Source organism: Anneissia japonica, unplaced genomic scaffold (genome assembly GCF_011630105.1).
Source record: "Anneissia japonica isolate Jap-2015-1 unplaced genomic scaffold, ASM1163010v1 scaffold352_len1594369_cov220, whole genome shotgun sequence".
In the NCBI taxonomy this organism is placed as follows: Eukaryota; Metazoa; Echinodermata; class Crinoidea; order Comatulida; family Comatulidae; genus Anneissia; species Anneissia japonica.
Window position 1 is genome coordinate 553,276 of NW_022751928.1, and position 16,987 is coordinate 570,262.

Consider the following 16,987-nt stretch of genomic DNA (forward strand, 5'->3'; position numbering starts at 1 on the left):
AAGGTAAATTATATATATATATATATGTGTGTGTGTGTGAAAGTATGTATGTATGTGATTGATCACATTGACAGCATCAACAATATCACATGAGGTGGAGCAGGAAGTATTTATTATGTAGGTTGAGAATGATTTCCGGTAATTCTTTCTACTGTGATAAAAGGCAAATTTTGTTGACAGCAACATAGTAAACATCTATAAAATCAAGTATAATCAAGTATACATATACTATATATTTATTATTTACTTGAGTATCTGTCAATATTTTCCATAATCTCATAATTCAATTTCATATAATTATTTCATAATTTATTCTTTGAAATTTTATAAAACAGGTCTTGCATCTTACTATACATATCTGAGTATATAATGTATACAATAATGTATAATACAAATAAAACAATTAAAAAAACAAACCACCCAATTTCACAATGATTATTAATGATAATGACTGGTAATTTAATAATTAGAATGAAGATGATGATAATTGTAGTGGTAATAATGATCGATTGTATATGTGAGGCGAGACTTTTTTAACACCATGTTTAGCGAACCCGCCAATATTGATGATTTCAAATAAAAATACAATTTTATATTTGGCCAATTAGTGCATCTGCTGCCACAAAAAAAAAAGGAAATTTCAGAGAAAAAAAAAGTTTTTCTTTATTTTGATTACGCCCACTGCTGCCTTGAAATCTCCAAAAATAAGATATGTATATTTCTTCCTAATTATATAAATTTAAGCATATAACATCCCATTAATGCACTGTTTACATTCATCAATTTTATTTTATTTTCTCTTTTGTCTGGAATTTTTTGGCAAAATCATTTGCTAAATAAGAAAAACTTTTTTTTCTCCACCCTCATTGGACGATCTATAAAAAAACTAAGTTAGCGAAACAAGGTATAGTCTCACCTAAGCCCATAATGATGTACATAAATCATTGTCATTTTGTCAAAATACTGCCACTTGATTGAGTTCTAACCATAACTTTGACCATAACATATAATGATGGTAATAATGATGATGGAAAAAAAATTATACTGATAATGTGATGATTATTATAGTTATCATAATGATGGTACTGAATATGACATTAAAGATGGTGATGTTGTTGATGATGAGGATGAAGATGTTGCTGTACAGACAAGGTAGAAAGAAGCTCAAAGCTCAAATTAATGGTCTACTGAATATACTTGCGTATAAGGCGACTCGCATATAAGACGACACCCGAGTTCAAGAAGGTTTTTGGACGTTATTTTTATGTCGCCGCCGCCACCCCCCCCCCCCCCCCCTCATCGTCGTAATTCCTAATTTTTATGGTCCTGATACTGCATCTAGCTGGGCAAAAATGGAGGCAAATGCAAGGCTAATTTTCCAAAATAGTACCATTTTATGAGTTTTTTAAATATTCATCAAATTCTTATTTTCCTGTATTTCAAATTGCGTTCATTCATACAGTACTAGCATTTGGTAGTTTCATTGTAATACAGGTAGTAAATTTGCATGTTACAGACGATCTGCACATAAGACGAACATGATTTAAAAAATCCAAAATTTGTATGTCGTGTGTATAAGACCCCCTGTTCTTTTATAGTAATTTGCTATTTTAAGCCTTGTCTTAAACGCGAGTACACTCTACTTACCCTACGCCCTGTGAATTGCCTGTGAAGATACTATATGCCCCATCAGGTCCACCTGAAGAGTTGTGTGCTATGTATTGTAATCTAAGGTATTTATGAAAGGTTTGCTCAGAGCATGCGCCTTATAGACGCACTAACTTCAGAGCCTGGAATAACGTTTATCATCACCACCTCATTCTTTGAAAGACATTAAGTTTTAACCCACAGATTAGTGTCAAATTCAGCATTTTCTGTGATGTGTAAACATAAACCACTCTGTTTTTATAAATTGCTAAATACAATTCAATATTAACCATTGCACAAAAAGGGCAGCACATCTCTTATGGAAACTTGCCATAGATAGTTTAACTTCTTTTTACCTTGAAGTACTGTATAAGCAGATTTAGCCCGGTATGCATCATGCAAAAGCTTGTCTGAAGTAAAGCTTGCATATAATATATACATCTGGGGCAGATTGCTATAAAATGGTCTTAACTGGTAGTCTTAACTCCTTGAATAAAGCCAGCTTTATCACTTAGACGGTCTTACTAAAGGCACTCTACTAATTCCATTGCTATAAAATGGTCTTTGCTCAGACCGCTTTGAGTATTGAAATGCAAATGAGCACGCCCTGGTAACATAAAATTGAGAGCGCTGTTATGCTTGCTCAAAACATGCATAGTTAATCAAAATGAACGTAAATAAACGTAGACTGGTTTTTACAGATGCTGAGAAGCTTGCTAAATATTCGTTGTTCGATTCTTAGTCTTTGACGATCTAGGCCTAGGTCTAGTACCTGTAATGCAATGATGAAAATGATTTAAGACCGTTTTAAGCCTCCTTCGAGTAGGCTATAAAATTCAAGACGGATAACTGGTTAGACCGCGGTATAGCAATGTTCTATAATCATAGACCAGTAGTGATGTCACGATTAAAGCCGGCTAAGCATTAAGACCGTCTAAAGACCACTTATAGCAATCCGTCCCCGTTGTAAAGTTACTTGGGACAGAAAGCTGTCTGAATACGAGGCTTGCCATCCCAAAAACCAGCATTAGTGACCAAAACATGGAAATTTACTTTTTAATAAATTCATATTCTCCACATTATGAATACATTAAAAAAATCAATATATTCATGTTCTCCATTTACTGGAACCCACTTTGTATATACCGGTATTTGCCAAATTTATGAGTAAGTCTTATGGCTTCTCTGTACTATACAATGCTGCACACATTCTTATGTTAATTACTCAGTTTAACAATTAGCGCCAGTACGCTGATTTTGGGATGGCAAGCCTTATTATTATTAAATATGAAATATTGTCTGCCGATCATTGTGCGAACTTCTTTTTAGATTAAAATTATTACTATTGTATTAGAGTCCAGTAATTATTCAAGGGTGGTTTTCGCTTGGGTTTTGGAATATGACACAACCTCTCCCTTGAGGTCGTCCAGTTATTATCATGAACTCCAACTACGCAGCCTGGTGCATCCTCAAGACTCTGCCTACAACAAATCCAGTAATGCCTTCCATAGTGACCATCCTTGTAATATCCCTTTGGATGCCAACGGCACAGGGAGACATCGCCACTTGGATCTTTAATCTTCCCACAGTGCATACAGGGATCATCTCGGTAGCTATTGCTTTCCGACCATTTGGAGTCAACTCCAGCAATATCATAAAATTCTATCAACCACTTAAAATCTTGGCAGACACATTTGAGTACGGCTAAATCTCTTGTGGGCAGGAGATGAAATATTTGATACAGGATATCTAGATCTAATATATCAAACCAACAAAAATCAGAAAAATATTCATTGTTTGAAACAACGTCGCTCTCGGTATCCGACTCCTCCTCCAGAGGGTTACATAGCACTAAGTCTGACTGCAGGATCAAATTCTGCAGATATCCAATATCCGAAGATGTAGATTTACGTGAGAATCGCTTGCACTTAAGTGGTTTTGATGGTCTACAAGTACTCATTTTGGATCGAACAAGAGCATTCATCTCAGAAGAAGTTAATGGATGGATTGTACTACTAATATCCATTGTCCACTTTGACACAAATGAGAGTTGTTTAATAATTGATGAACACACTGTCTCAGATACTATTTCTTGACCACAATTAGCATCATCACTACTACACAGCACACAACAAACTGTAGATATACATGAGTTGGGTTTGATTTCAAATTGAATACAACACTGTCTTCTTTGGCTAAGTCGACTTTCATCACAGTTGTTACGGTGTTGTGTCTTACATTTGACTGCACCAGTTTTTTTAGTATTCAAAACGTAGGTGTGAAATGATGAAATTATAGTTGATATTGCACCATTTTTTAATTCACAGAATTCCTGTTCAGACGATGAGTAGGTTTTACCAGCAGACGATATTGCTTCAAGATCCACAAACAAATTTGAGCAATATCGTTCGCATCTAATGTTTTCATATGCAGATTTGGGGTTTTTGAATTTAACGTTAGATGTGCTAGATGGATTGATATGCCTACAATCTGCTTTACTTTCTTCCTCTTGTGGAAATACTTTTTCTTCTTGCTCACTAGCATTTACTTGCTTCAGTCTAGAGGTCAGTTTTACTTTCAAACAATCCGAGTCAGTTTGAAAATGATTAGTAATATTTGGAGTTTTTGAAATGATTGCAGAATCAAACTCTTTCTGCAAGTTAATATTACCATTACCAATTGCTTTAAAGTCAATTCGAGTTAAATTTTTTGAGTTCTGATGATCTGAAGTCATTTTCCCTGATGAACACTCCATCTCGACCAAGGTTGCTTTTCCTTTACCAGGTCTGACTTCCATAATACGCCTCCCACACTAATGCTGATCATATTGTACTTCTTACCTCCAGGATCATCGTATATTCAGTTTAGATTGGCATACTGATTTTCAATGAAGCATGATTTGCAAATTTGTCTTCCATTATAAACCCTGTAAATAATAAAAGTAATATTTATTTAATTAGTTGAAAATTAAGCATACTGTATATCTTTGTGTATTATATAATAGGCAGTGGTTATTATTACACCAGTCTGAAACCAATTCCTTATTCTGATTGGATGTTATTGTATTAGGACAATAACATCCAATCAGGATTTTAAATTGGTTTAAGACTGTGTAACAATAGCGACTGTCTAATAATAACTATTATTATTGTAATATAATAAATAATTATACGTTTTTCATTTATAGCACTTCCTGCCAGCAAGACTTCATGAATCATATTATTACCCTGATCATACAAATATTATTATTACAGTATTATTATTATTAATTACTATTAATTTTTTTTTAAACCTAAATTTATAAAGTATGTGAATTTTATGTGTTTCATATTGTCAAAGAAAAAACAAATTTCTAATGTTGGGACAATAAAAGTTATATTATTTTATCTTATTTATATTATTTTTTACATAATGACAATCAATGACAATGTGACTGTCAAGAATTCAGGCTAAAATTAAAATCTGATCATATAATTAGTGGTGATGGTACCTCCGCATTAGAATATTAGGTTTAGTTGGTAGAACAGTATGGCAATGCTGGCCTACCTATCTGTACTCTCAAGGCCTGGCTGTCCTAGAGTACTAGCATTTGTAAGCTACACTATATACAGCTTTACAGCAGGCAGGGCTTGCCTATCTAGCTAGCCTGCCTAAAAATAAGCCCTGCTTACTCAGCCTTATTTATAAAAAGTAGGCCTAGGCAATTATCGCAAATATTCATTAACTTTCAGACATTAATTCACTGCTTATACTACACATCGTTGTTAATCTAGTATTTATTAGTAATTATTGATACCTTAAATAAACGAATATTGGACCTAAGTAGGCAGAATAGGCCTAATGCAACACCATCTCACCTCACCTCTCCAACCATCTTGTAAAACCCACATACACTAAGTGTTATCGATCTACTTCCGGGTCAGTCTTGGTTTTTAAAAACATGAACAATATTTCAACAAAAAATATAAGGAACAAGTTTTGATAACACGTACACACAGTACGAGCGCAATAATGACCAATATCATTCAACAATTATATAAAACTCACAACAGATTGTTCATAGAAATCCGGATAAATAATAATTGCGCTCGTAGTTATTTTAACTTCAATATACAGTATAAAACAAATACTGTACTAGCCTCCTAGCTGCCTTAAAGGACGTTGATTGTGAATCTGAATAAGTTTTTCTATTCAACTACTGTACACTACGGGCTTGGAACATACATAATAAAACATATAAAGAATGCATTAATTTATTACATATTTTCAGTCGGCCCTCCCAAAAAAAAAAATCACGGTCAAGTAGTAAAAATCACCTAAAATCACCATATTTTGCGAATTAGCGCGCCCCTCAACTGATCATCGTGTCCCCTTCACCTTCGCCCCATCATCCCCCACCACATTTCAAGACCTCTAGATACGCAACTGCATATTTTTACACTAATTGATCACAGAATTCTGATCCGAAACGTCTTACAGACTTTCGACGCATACTAAAATATACGCAATTGAGACAAAAAAAAGTCATGTACATTGCGTCACAAGCACCTGCGCACAACTGTATTAGCTCAGTTTAAAGTATCCTAACGGTAAACGGAGGTCTTGGGTTCGAATTGACAGGGACCTCCATTTTCTCAAACATTATCATCTTTATTATTATTATTATTAGGCCCTTAATAATAATAATAATAATAATAAAAATAATAATAATAATAATAATAATAATAATAATAATAATAATAATAATAATAATAATAATAATAATAATAATAATAATTTTTATTAATGCACTTTACAACCTAAGGGAAATGTAGGCCTAAACATTATCATCGCCATTGATATAATAGATAATAATATAATGATTAAACTATTATTTATTTATTATAATAATAGTAGTAATAGTAATAATAAATAATGATAATAGGCCTAATGATAATAGGCCCAATAAACAACAATAATAATAATAATAATATTAATAATAATAATAATAATAATAATAATAATAATAATAATAATAATAATAATAATAATAATACGGTTAATAATATAAGTATAAATTATCATAATACAATGTCATCATAACAAATTTTTTTTCTATTTGAATGAATGTGAGAAATTGGTGTTCGTTTTGTTGGTTGATAATACCATGTCTTTTTAATAGGATATAAGATAGGATAGGATAGAGTAATTGCATAGGGATAGAAGTATTTTTGGTGTGATCACACCAAGGATAACCCACTATGAAGGCTTCTCTCCAGTTTGTTTTGTTTCATTTATTTTCTACACATGGATCATACAGATAAAATAAAAATTTAATTAAAGTGGGGTTCAGTAATTATTAGGAAACTTTGCTTTATATAATATTCTTCCAAAAATTATTAAGAAACTTTTTTATGTCAAAGATTTAATGTCCAACATTATTATTACAATAACACACCTATATGCAAAATTACTTTTGCCGTTCCTGGAACAGCGCTAGGTTTGGGTTTGGGCGCTGTTGCATAATCAGGCCCAAAGTTTACGCATACACGGAAGTTAATACGGTGACCTAGCTGGGCTTTTAGTAGATTGGTAGAATGTAAATTTACAAATCCTTTTTTGGAACTACAGGTTTACTGTAGTAAATATTACATATATAGTTCACTTATATTTCATTTTAATTATATGTGAAGTTTTAAATTCGGATAATATTTCATTATATCTACAGAAATCAACATTTTCTACAACATTCGTGCATCATCCGGCCGGTTGCAAAGTCATCGACGTAGGTCTTCACTTTAAATTTAATCGACGGAAAAAGAAAATTAAGAGAAGCTATGATGTTTGCATTTGGAATACTAAATCATGTTTATGCCTAGGTAGGCTACACCCAGTTTCTAATTCATAATACACAGAAGAATAAAAGAGGTCTGATACAAAAAAACTCCTAGCACTACAGCCAAAACCTATTGTAGACCAACATCAAGACAAATACCCCATTGTGCACCCCCACCTTACAATGGTATAATCCATTGTTGGGTGGCTTTTGACAGGGGTGGCTTATGACAGAGGTGGCTTTCTTCTTGCGATTTCCAAAACAATTTATGTCATAGAAGTAAAAAACGTGAAAAAACAATAATAATAGGCCTAATAATAAATGTAATGGAGTACTGTATTCCATATCTGTATTAAGTCATTTTAAGCTACTTTTGACATTATTATTGTAGAATTTATTCTACAAAGTTGATTAAAACTAATTATAATTCTGGGTGTGTCACTGAAGAAAGTGTAATGTTAATGCTGATATACTATTGATTTATTTGTGTAATACCTAAGGAAGTGTAATGTTCATGTTACTATACAATTGATTTATTTGGGATATTATACTAGCTTGCTTGTGATTGGATGCTATGTCACTATAAGAAAATTATTGATATTATGATTGGTTCATGAGATCATGTGAATATAGGACTGTTTGTGATTGGTTCACATACCATGGATTGTTTTGTATAATATGTGAGGGAAATTTGAATTTAGTTAAGTTTGGTGCAGTTCTGAAGTTTGTCTTACTTCCGGCCTAGGCGTCATAATTGCCTGTATGTGTTGTGGATTGCTGAGAACTGAATTAAACCCAGAATTGGAAGTTAAAGTATATTTGAGTTGGCTGAATAAATTGAAGAGTATCTTTCTACTGGTGTTGGTGACAAAGAGTGTGTGCTAATTGTGTTATATATCAATTAGTAACAAAGTGATAAGAAGAAAAACTATTGTACTAACAATACAAGAAGACGAGAAGTATTGATGACAGAAGGCAGTAATATTAATATTATTACACCAGTTACATAATAATATTACATTATATGGTGGCAACTACGTTATAATAACAATATAACAACATATAAATATAATAATAAAAGGATTGGAGACACAGTATAAAATAATAATAATAATAATGTGTAAAAAAAAAACGTGATTAAACATTAAAAGCGGGAAAAAGAGCCATGGCAATATTTGATTTGCGTACAGATGATTAGGCCAATTTCAAGACGATTCAGAAAATTATAAACTGAAGCCCACACCCAGCCGCACTTGCTCTTAGCATCGATTTTTCTCCTTTGCGGCTTTGGTCTATGCCTATAATTGGTACTTGTTATTGCTGTTTTGGTCTGTTGCCATTTTGGTCATTCCCGTTTTGGTTTATTGCCGTTTTGACCTCGTACGTCGTACGAGTCGAAAGTGCCTACAAAAGAGTGCCAACAACTGAACCCCGATGCATGTGAGTAAAGTTTGGTTTCCACAACCATCGCACTAACAGGCCTAGGTATTAAATTTGATGTTCATTTTTGATGTGAATTTTAATTTTAAAAAACTTTATTCTGAATATAAAGATGGTACAGAATAACTTGCTTTTGTGTTAACAAGTAGAATCACTTTATGTTCCAATAAATATTGCATTTATTCCTTTTCAAATGAAGTTTTAAACAATACTTGGTGTGTTAGTGTCATTTATCTGTGTAAAGGTGTTTTTAAACACTTGTATCAGGGTCCCATATTAAGATATTTTCTTAGTGGTCAGCAGGGCAAATTTATGTCATCTTGTACTTGCCCCTAACAAGTTTAACATAATTTTTGCAAATCGTGATGGCTACACACAAGTGAAAATAAAGTTTGGATAACAAATTATCCTTCAAATGCTCCTCTTTGATATTTACAACCAATACAGTAGATATCTTCATAATGTTATTAATATTTCTTTATCAATATTTACAATGGCCTTTTCCTCTTTAAGATGGTTGTGACACAGACGACTTATTATATTTTATTTGCCTTTACATAATTTAGGTTGTCTCGGCCGATAGGACAACTGTAAATATGGGACCCTGTTTTATAAAATAAAATTATTTCAAAGAAAAAAGTCAAGTGTGTAATTCCAGTAAGCACAGATATCTCTCGCACGTGGTCAAAATGTAAACGTATGTTTTGAAATCTAGAAAATATCGAAGCTAAATAACAAGGTATAACTAGGTATTTTCATACTTTTTACATTTAAATGACATCTTTGTTTAAATTAAAGGACAAAACTGTAATAATAAATAATGTAAGGAAACAATGAACTCAAGGTAGTGACCAAAAGCAGGCAAACCTCACCACAATAATAACGTCATAAATTTGGCTGAGATTTTTCAGGATAATTTGGCATAAGGTCAATGGGTCGCGGCTAAGTCTTAAATATTTGGTTTCACTGGCTAAAATTGTTGCGAAACTTGATGGTCATTTTTCGAAAGTTGTATATGTCACATAAAAACTACAGCATCCCCTTGGTTCTGTACCGTAGTGCTTCGTGTCAATAAATGATTGTGCCTGGCTGCCAAGTAAACAGTCTCATAGCCTTGGGCTATGTTTCGCAAATTCATTACGTCACATAGAAACTAAACCATCTCCTCGGGTTCTGTAATGTAGTGCTTCACGTCAACAAAATAAATATACCTGCCTACACTGCATACACTTACCAAAGGAGCATGTGTTATAATCAGTAGTAAATGTCTATTATTATTATTATTATTATTATTATTATTATTATTATTTTATGATTTTTTAGGATTTATAGCACATATCCAAAAAACTGCTGAAGGCACTATTTTCCCCCTGATCACAGGATACAGACTCAACATAGACCTACACAACATGCTAACTCTTCCTATCCCTGGGAAGTATTCCTAGTGATGCTGTGTAATGAGCACTATTAGTATTTATTCCGAATCATGCAGCTCCTGCCAGGTATCCATTTACTCTACCGGGTGAAGAGAGGCAAATGCAGATAAAAAAGTCTTGCTCAAAAGACACAAGCAGTGTCATGAGCATTGGTCTTGAATTCCCGACCTTCCAATTGAAAGTCCAAAGCCTTGCATGCTGCACAACATGCTTCTACATCTGTACTTAGCATTGGCAACCCAATGAATACCCATGGGGGGATTGCTATAAGTGGCTTATATAATGTCTAAGTACTATATTTCAATTTGTCAAGAAGATAAAACAGGCAAAATGTGACAGATCAGTTGGTAAGGTTAGAATGTTTTTTAACCAAGTATCGCAAACTTATTTTTTTAAAGATCATCAGAGGAGGGTGAAAAAAAAAAAAATAAATAAAATTTGTTTTCTTATTTAGTAAATAGTTATGCCAAAAACATCTAGATGGAGGAGAAATAAAATGTTATTGGTGAATGTAAACTGTGTAGTTATAAGATGGTTAAGTGCTATACATTTATATAATTAGTAAGAAATATACATATCTTATTTTTGGAGATTTTAAGGCAGAGCGAGCGTAATAAAAAAAGATTTTTATTTGAAACCATCATTATTGTTGGGCGGCGAGGGCACTAAATAAGGTATGAAAAAAGCCTTGCCTAAGCAATCACATAGCAAGAAGCTGTCGTTCAATCATAGATGACATTATTATTCCAATTACAACAACCACCATTTGATATTATTATTATTATTTTTATTGTTATTACTATTATTATTATATTTTCCAGGAATTTGAAGAAATCAAAAGTGCAAAACCAGAGATGATTTATTCGATAAGTCCAGAAGATGAAAATATATTGCTTTGGACAGCTATTCTTTTGCCTGTAAGTTTATTTGAATGTCTTGAGACAAAACATTTGTAGTTAATTTCGAGTGTAATTATTGATACAGTCAAGTCAACAATTACTATTATTTTGTTTATTTGTGCAATGTCCATGCTCTTGTCATATATTCATACTTTGGCAATTTGCACTCACCTCACCTCAAAATCATTTCATTTATGCTGGTACTTTGGTGTCTATTTAAATTCTGTTAAAGATTGAGTTTGTGATGGTACTGTACCTGTTAGCTTTGAAATTGATGATTGGTGGTGGAATGACATAATACCAATTTTTAACTCTACTATACCATACAGAAATACAGTACTGTACTAAATTATTGGTCAGAAGCTACCAATTAGCCAGTTTTGGTATTTTGGAATTCTTTTCTGAAAATTTGTGAGAAATTGACCACACATTGGAGACCAGGAGATTGCATAAAAATTCTGATTGAATTGGGAGGGTTGGAACATATGCAATGTACAGTTTGCCTCTAGTGCATTACAATAATGTAAATTATAAATATGTAAATTAATTTTATTCCTACAGACAGTTGAACCTTACAAATCCGCAAAACTGAAGGTAACGATTACATACCCGGCGGAGTACCCATTCAAGCCCCCAAAGGTAGTCTTCAACACCCCGATATACCATCCCAATATTGATGCAAATGGTCAGATATGTCTCCCACTTATTAGCCCAGAAAATTGGAAGCCTGCTACAAGGACAATGCAAAGTAAGTCAGCGCAAGTTTACTTACTTTAAACAAAGATACAGTACATGTAATAAATATTAAAATGCATACTCTATGCAGGGGTCCTGGAAGAAGTCACTTCTGACAAATCTGGTTAAATGAGCTTTCTTGCCCATATATAGTCATAATGTGCCTATATATGTTCATGATGTGATGTCATCCTGACCATAATTTAACATATTTTGCTGGTGATGGTGACACTCATTAGCACTGACTTCCGTGAGACATGAGAATGCTTAGTAAAAACATGCAAATATTATGAATTTGCAGAAAATGTGTTATATTCCCAGACATTCTTGCTTGCTTGCTGGAGACTGTTCCAATTTCTGGGAGACCCTGTGACTTTCAAGTGACTTGGGACCCCTGTCTATTAAATGGTTGGGGAGGGGGAAAAATTGTTCTTTAAATACCCAACATATTATTTGCCCAGGGCCTAAACATAACCTAGTTAGCCCTGAGCCCTAAAACATTTCACTATAAGGATATTATGAAAGTAATTTCTTATTAACTTTTTTCTACACTGATAATAGCATGCAGATGTACATAGCCAACTTTTTTTTCTAATCTACACACATGTGTGCACACACACACACACACACAATAAACTGTACAATAAAATGATTTCTGTTGTATATATGTTGTTCATTGTCCAACTAATTTTGGTAAAAACATGTTGGTTAAATTCTTATTAGCGAAGAGAATTATATTGAGTTTGATGTATATTATCGAAACAAACATTTATATAAAGGTGTTTTATTTCTTCACAGTTCTCAATAGTCTTATAAGTTTAGTACTAAATCCAGAACCAGAACACCCTTTACGTGCTGATGTAGCTGACGAGTTCAAGAAAAATCGTGCGGTATTTAACAAAAAAGCAGATCAACTTGCAGACAAATATCGAGAGAAAAAGAACTGAACATAATCCAGGAAGTGGGAGTTATAATTCTGTTTTTGTAATTTTCTTGCTTTAAGACTGCAACTTCCTATCGTGTCCATCTCAACTTCAAAATTAATGTTAGAAATTGCAACATTTAATATACAATTGATTAAAAACAGGGATGAACATTCTTGTTCATAAAGAAAAACTATGTTTGTGTGCAATTTCATGTAACATAATCTTTGACACACACATTCCCTTTTTGTCCTCTCCCTGTGATCAAACAATTTTTAATGCAAATTAAGTTACATATGATAAGGCTTATTCCAGTGCATAAAAGAATATACTGTACTAAAGGTAGATGTTTACAGACTATAGCAAACTTTTTCTAAAGCCCTGTCCAGACTATCAAAGCTTATTTGACAAATAAGGATGTGATATGACTAAATATGGTCACGTCATGACTATTTATGGGCATACAACATTTTTTTTGTCAATGAAAGTAATGTGGATAGAACTTTAGGTATCTGCTATCTCTGCAGAGAATTGTAAGCAAACAAATTCATAAGAATATAATTCAAAGCAGACATGAAAAGGCCATTTCAAATTATTTTTGTTTATTAAATTTACAAGTTACACAGAGCTGTACATTATTGGAAATAAATCTCATATAGAATTAACTATGAAATAGAAAGCTTATAGAAGCTATAGTAGTTTCTTACATGCAAGTTGGATATCTTGCCTACTGTAGCAACAATGTTTAAGGTTGTATTTAAAATTTAAATTTTAAATGTTGCAGTGTTCCTTCACAAATACTCATACTGTATCAAGAGAAAAAGTATTATTCATAATATTTAGTGTTTGTACCTATTGTTGCCGGGTTAGTCGCCATTTTTGGCCCTTTTTAAGTTCTTAGAATATTTACAATGTCTGTATGCAAATTTAAATAGTTACCGTAGTATATTTGTGTGTATAAAAGCAGGAAATTGTGTTAGATAATTTTATCAGATCCAAGGTAATATATTGTCTAGTAAAAAACTAGAAAGACCAGTGGCTATAAATGAAAAGTGACACTCAGAGGGGTCTCATTAAAAAACCAAGATTTTGGAGAAAGTAGAAAAAAATCATGTAAACACATGGAATGAATTTGTGTGTGTAAAAAGCCATTTATATTTACTATGGTAATATGGTATGAAGGTAGTTTTATATTACTGCAGTAAGCCAAAATTCTTGGTACATTAATCTACATGTAATATTTCTGGAATAATACTATTAATCCTAAGAGACATCTCAGTGAGTGAGTAATGCTTGGATGCCTTGTTGTCGTAATAAGTATGCATATTTTCTTATTTCTTGTACTGTAACATCAAAAGAAATTTGTAAGAAAATTGACATCTCAATCTGACTGATTATTAAAATCACAGTTCACAGGAACTGTTGGCAACCAATTGAATATTCAAATTACGTTTGTATTTTTAGTTTGTCAGACTGATCTGCAGGGGTCCAGAATCTGCCGGAAACCAGAACTGTCCCATGCAAGCATATAAGTATCTCCTGGAAAATAATAACTCATCTTCCACAAATTCATAATATTTGCATGTTTTTACTGCTTTATTAAAACAGTACTGGTGGTTATCACCCTGCGTGGCATAAAATAGATGAGTTAAGAAAGCTAATTAAACCGGAAGTGAATTTTCCAACTTGGGACACCTGAATCTGAGAAGAAAATAGAGCTCTGTTTAACTGTAAACGTGCATATGTTTGATTAGTTAAGGCTGTAGCTTGCAAATAACAGTAATGGCCTCACATTTTCGCGCTATTGCACAAATCAATGCCTCAACCAATTTCAGGTTTTTAGAGGTTGTGACAAAGACATTGAAGAATATTTTTTTTCAAAATATATATTTATTATATATATATATACAGTATAATTAATAGTATTGTTAAATTACAAACCTTAATTCTAAAATTATTTTTCTAATTCGTATATATACATGCTCAAGTGGGGTGGTGAGCTGGCACGGGGACCCCTAAATTTTTCAAAATTAAAAGAAAATGGAAAAAAAGGAAAATTAAATTTATATCCGACAATGCAATTTCTGACCACCATCATAAATTTACCTCCGCCCCATCGTGGTGGGAGTGGAGGTGGTGTAGACTCTCCGTCTGTGAAAGTCCTTTCCTGGACCCCCTCTTTTTTATTATCTTCCATCCATCTCGCATCAATTATCTTTAGAATGTTGTATGTCCATACAGGCTAACACTCTTTTTGTTTTGCTACTCCAAAATTATTAACTCCCCTCCAAATAAACTTCTCCAAATAAACTTGCGATACTATTTATTCAAGAAGCTCATTAAAACTGCCAGTGAAAAATGCTATTTTTCTAACAAAATTTATACAAATGCTCTAATTTGTTACTAACAAATAATAAATTATTTTATTATTATTAATAACAAGCTTTATTATTATTAATCAAAATTTTTTAGTGCCAATGACAAATAATATTTTTCTAACAGGCGCTATATAAATATTCCAATTTATTATGTTTTCATTAATAATTAACTACTGATTTTGGTTATTCTCAAAACATGGTTGATATCCAATGAATTATATATTCATAACTTCTTTTTTTCCGCAAAAGGGCATATCCAGAGATGTCTGCAAGCGGGATGGGCGGCGGTGATCGAGTGCCCACTACCCTAGGGGTCGAGGAAAATTTTGTTTTATAGACACCCAGAAATAACCTCTGAGGCATTTTGGGAATTCAATAATTTCTTTTACTTTCTTTTCTTTTTTGACTTTCCAAAAGGGAAACCAGGGCTGGCCCAGATCCCTAAATATTACCTGTCTAAGTTCTAACTTTTGAGGTTTTTATTTTGATAAGCTTTAGCAGTAAAACATAGGTTACTCCCCTTGTGTTTAATGCCCTAATATTGCATAGAAACCAGATTGCAGATACTGTATACAATGAGGCCAAAACAGGAAGAAAGAAGTCAACTATTATGGTATGCAGTTAGCGAAACAGTAGATAAATCATTAATACATTGTTATAATGTATCACTAAGTTGCTATAAAGGAAGTTTAAAGGGAATTACTGGAATAAAAAAGTGTAATCAATAAAAAGGAATGGAAATGAAAGTACTATACTGTATTTTAATATTGGATTGGTAGTGTTGAGGAATACATTCTCACATTAAACACAAATTTTAGCCCAAAATCATCAAGGATGCAGAGTCAATAACATTTAAAGCTCATCTTTTCCAAGAGTTATAATTTCATATGAAAACCAGCATCATGAGCACCTTGGAGCCAAATTTAAATTTTTTACCTAGGTATATTCTACTTAATTGGTACTAGCCACTTGGAATGGTCTGCCGACTGAAATACGAAGTCTAATAAAATATTAAAAAGAAAAGGAAGAAAGGCAACTCAAAGCCAATACATTTTGATTTTTCGCACTATTATGAGTTGGTCATCAAGGTACAATGGCTGGGTGTGTAGGAAGCTCCGGTCTCAGAATAGTTCTAGAAAACTCAGACATACAATGGCTGCTGACTCCCCTCTTGTATTACCTTGCTCTGCGTTATAATATCTATTTGCTGCCCTCTATAAATGTCATTTATTACTTTATTATTGACAATGATTATTACCATTAATAACAACAAATAATTATTATTAATACTGTACTGTATTATTAATGATAACTATTACTAAACAGTACAGTATAAGCATTCTCATCTTTATGTAAATCAATGAGTTTTTTTCACATACTGTACAACTTAATATTTGACAATAATCACTAAAATGATCTGCTAGTACTACAATAATACAGTATTTCAAAATGCAATGCCATCATCTAGCGTGAACTGAGCTTGATAGACCAAGTCCACTCCTTGGTTACTGTTACTAAGGTCCTACAAAATGACAGCTATACATAAAAAAACTTGTGAAAAATCCACTGATCTCTTCTATAATAGCTGGATTGCTCATTAGCTGGTTTTAGTGAAGCCACCGACGCAGTGTTGTTGACTTGTTGTGCACCCTAAAACGTCTCTGATACGCCATCACGGGCACCAAGAACATCACTCATGCTTTTGTAAACTGCA

General features: G+C 32.8%; 2 protein-coding genes across 3 annotated transcripts; one reads left to right on the plus strand and one right to left on the minus strand.

Moving 5' to 3' along the window:
• Positions 1-208: 208 nt before the first annotated feature.
• On the minus strand, positions 209-5,779 carry LOC117121962. 2 transcript variants are annotated; one of them, XM_033267401.1, is made up of 2 exons: positions 5,695-5,779; positions 209-4,573 (listed from the first exon to the last, which is right to left on the minus strand). In XM_033267401.1, exon 2 carries the CDS (start codon positions 4,442-4,444, stop codon positions 2,990-2,992), a length of 1,455 nt encoding a protein of 484 aa, XP_033123292.1. In that variant the 5' UTR covers positions 4,445-4,573; positions 5,695-5,779; the 3' UTR covers positions 209-2,989. The 2 variants fall into 2 exon arrangements, with proteins under 2 accessions (XP_033123292.1, XP_033123291.1); XM_033267400.1 differs by lacking the exon at positions 5,695-5,779 and adding an exon at positions 5,444-5,515.
• Positions 5,780-11,106: 5,327 nt separating this feature from the next.
• On the plus strand, positions 11,107-14,341 carry LOC117121918 (ubiquitin-conjugating enzyme E2 L3-like). The gene is made up of 3 exons (XM_033267315.1): positions 11,107-11,255; positions 11,799-11,985; positions 12,771-14,341. Exons 1-3 carry the CDS (start codon positions 11,193-11,195, stop codon positions 12,917-12,919), a joined length of 399 nt encoding a protein of 132 aa, XP_033123206.1. The 5' UTR covers positions 11,107-11,192; the 3' UTR covers positions 12,920-14,341.
• The last annotated feature ends 2,646 nt before the right edge of the window (positions 14,342-16,987 follow it).

Coding starts and splice junctions, on each gene's coding strand:
- LOC117121962 (XM_033267401.1), bottom strand. CDS start 4,444: ATGGAAGTCAGACCTGGTAAAGGAAAAGCAACCTTGGTCGAGATGGAG.
- LOC117121918 (XM_033267315.1), top strand. CDS start 11,193: ATGATTTATTCGATAAGTCCAGAAGATGAAAATATATTGCTTTGGACA. Junction 11,256..11,798: donor GGACAGCTATTCTTTTGCCT/GTAAGTTTATTT, acceptor TTATTCCTACAG/ACAGTTGAACCTTACAAATC. Junction 11,986..12,770: donor TGCTACAAGGACAATGCAAA/GTAAGTCAGCGC, acceptor ATTTCTTCACAG/TTCTCAATAGTCTTATAAGT.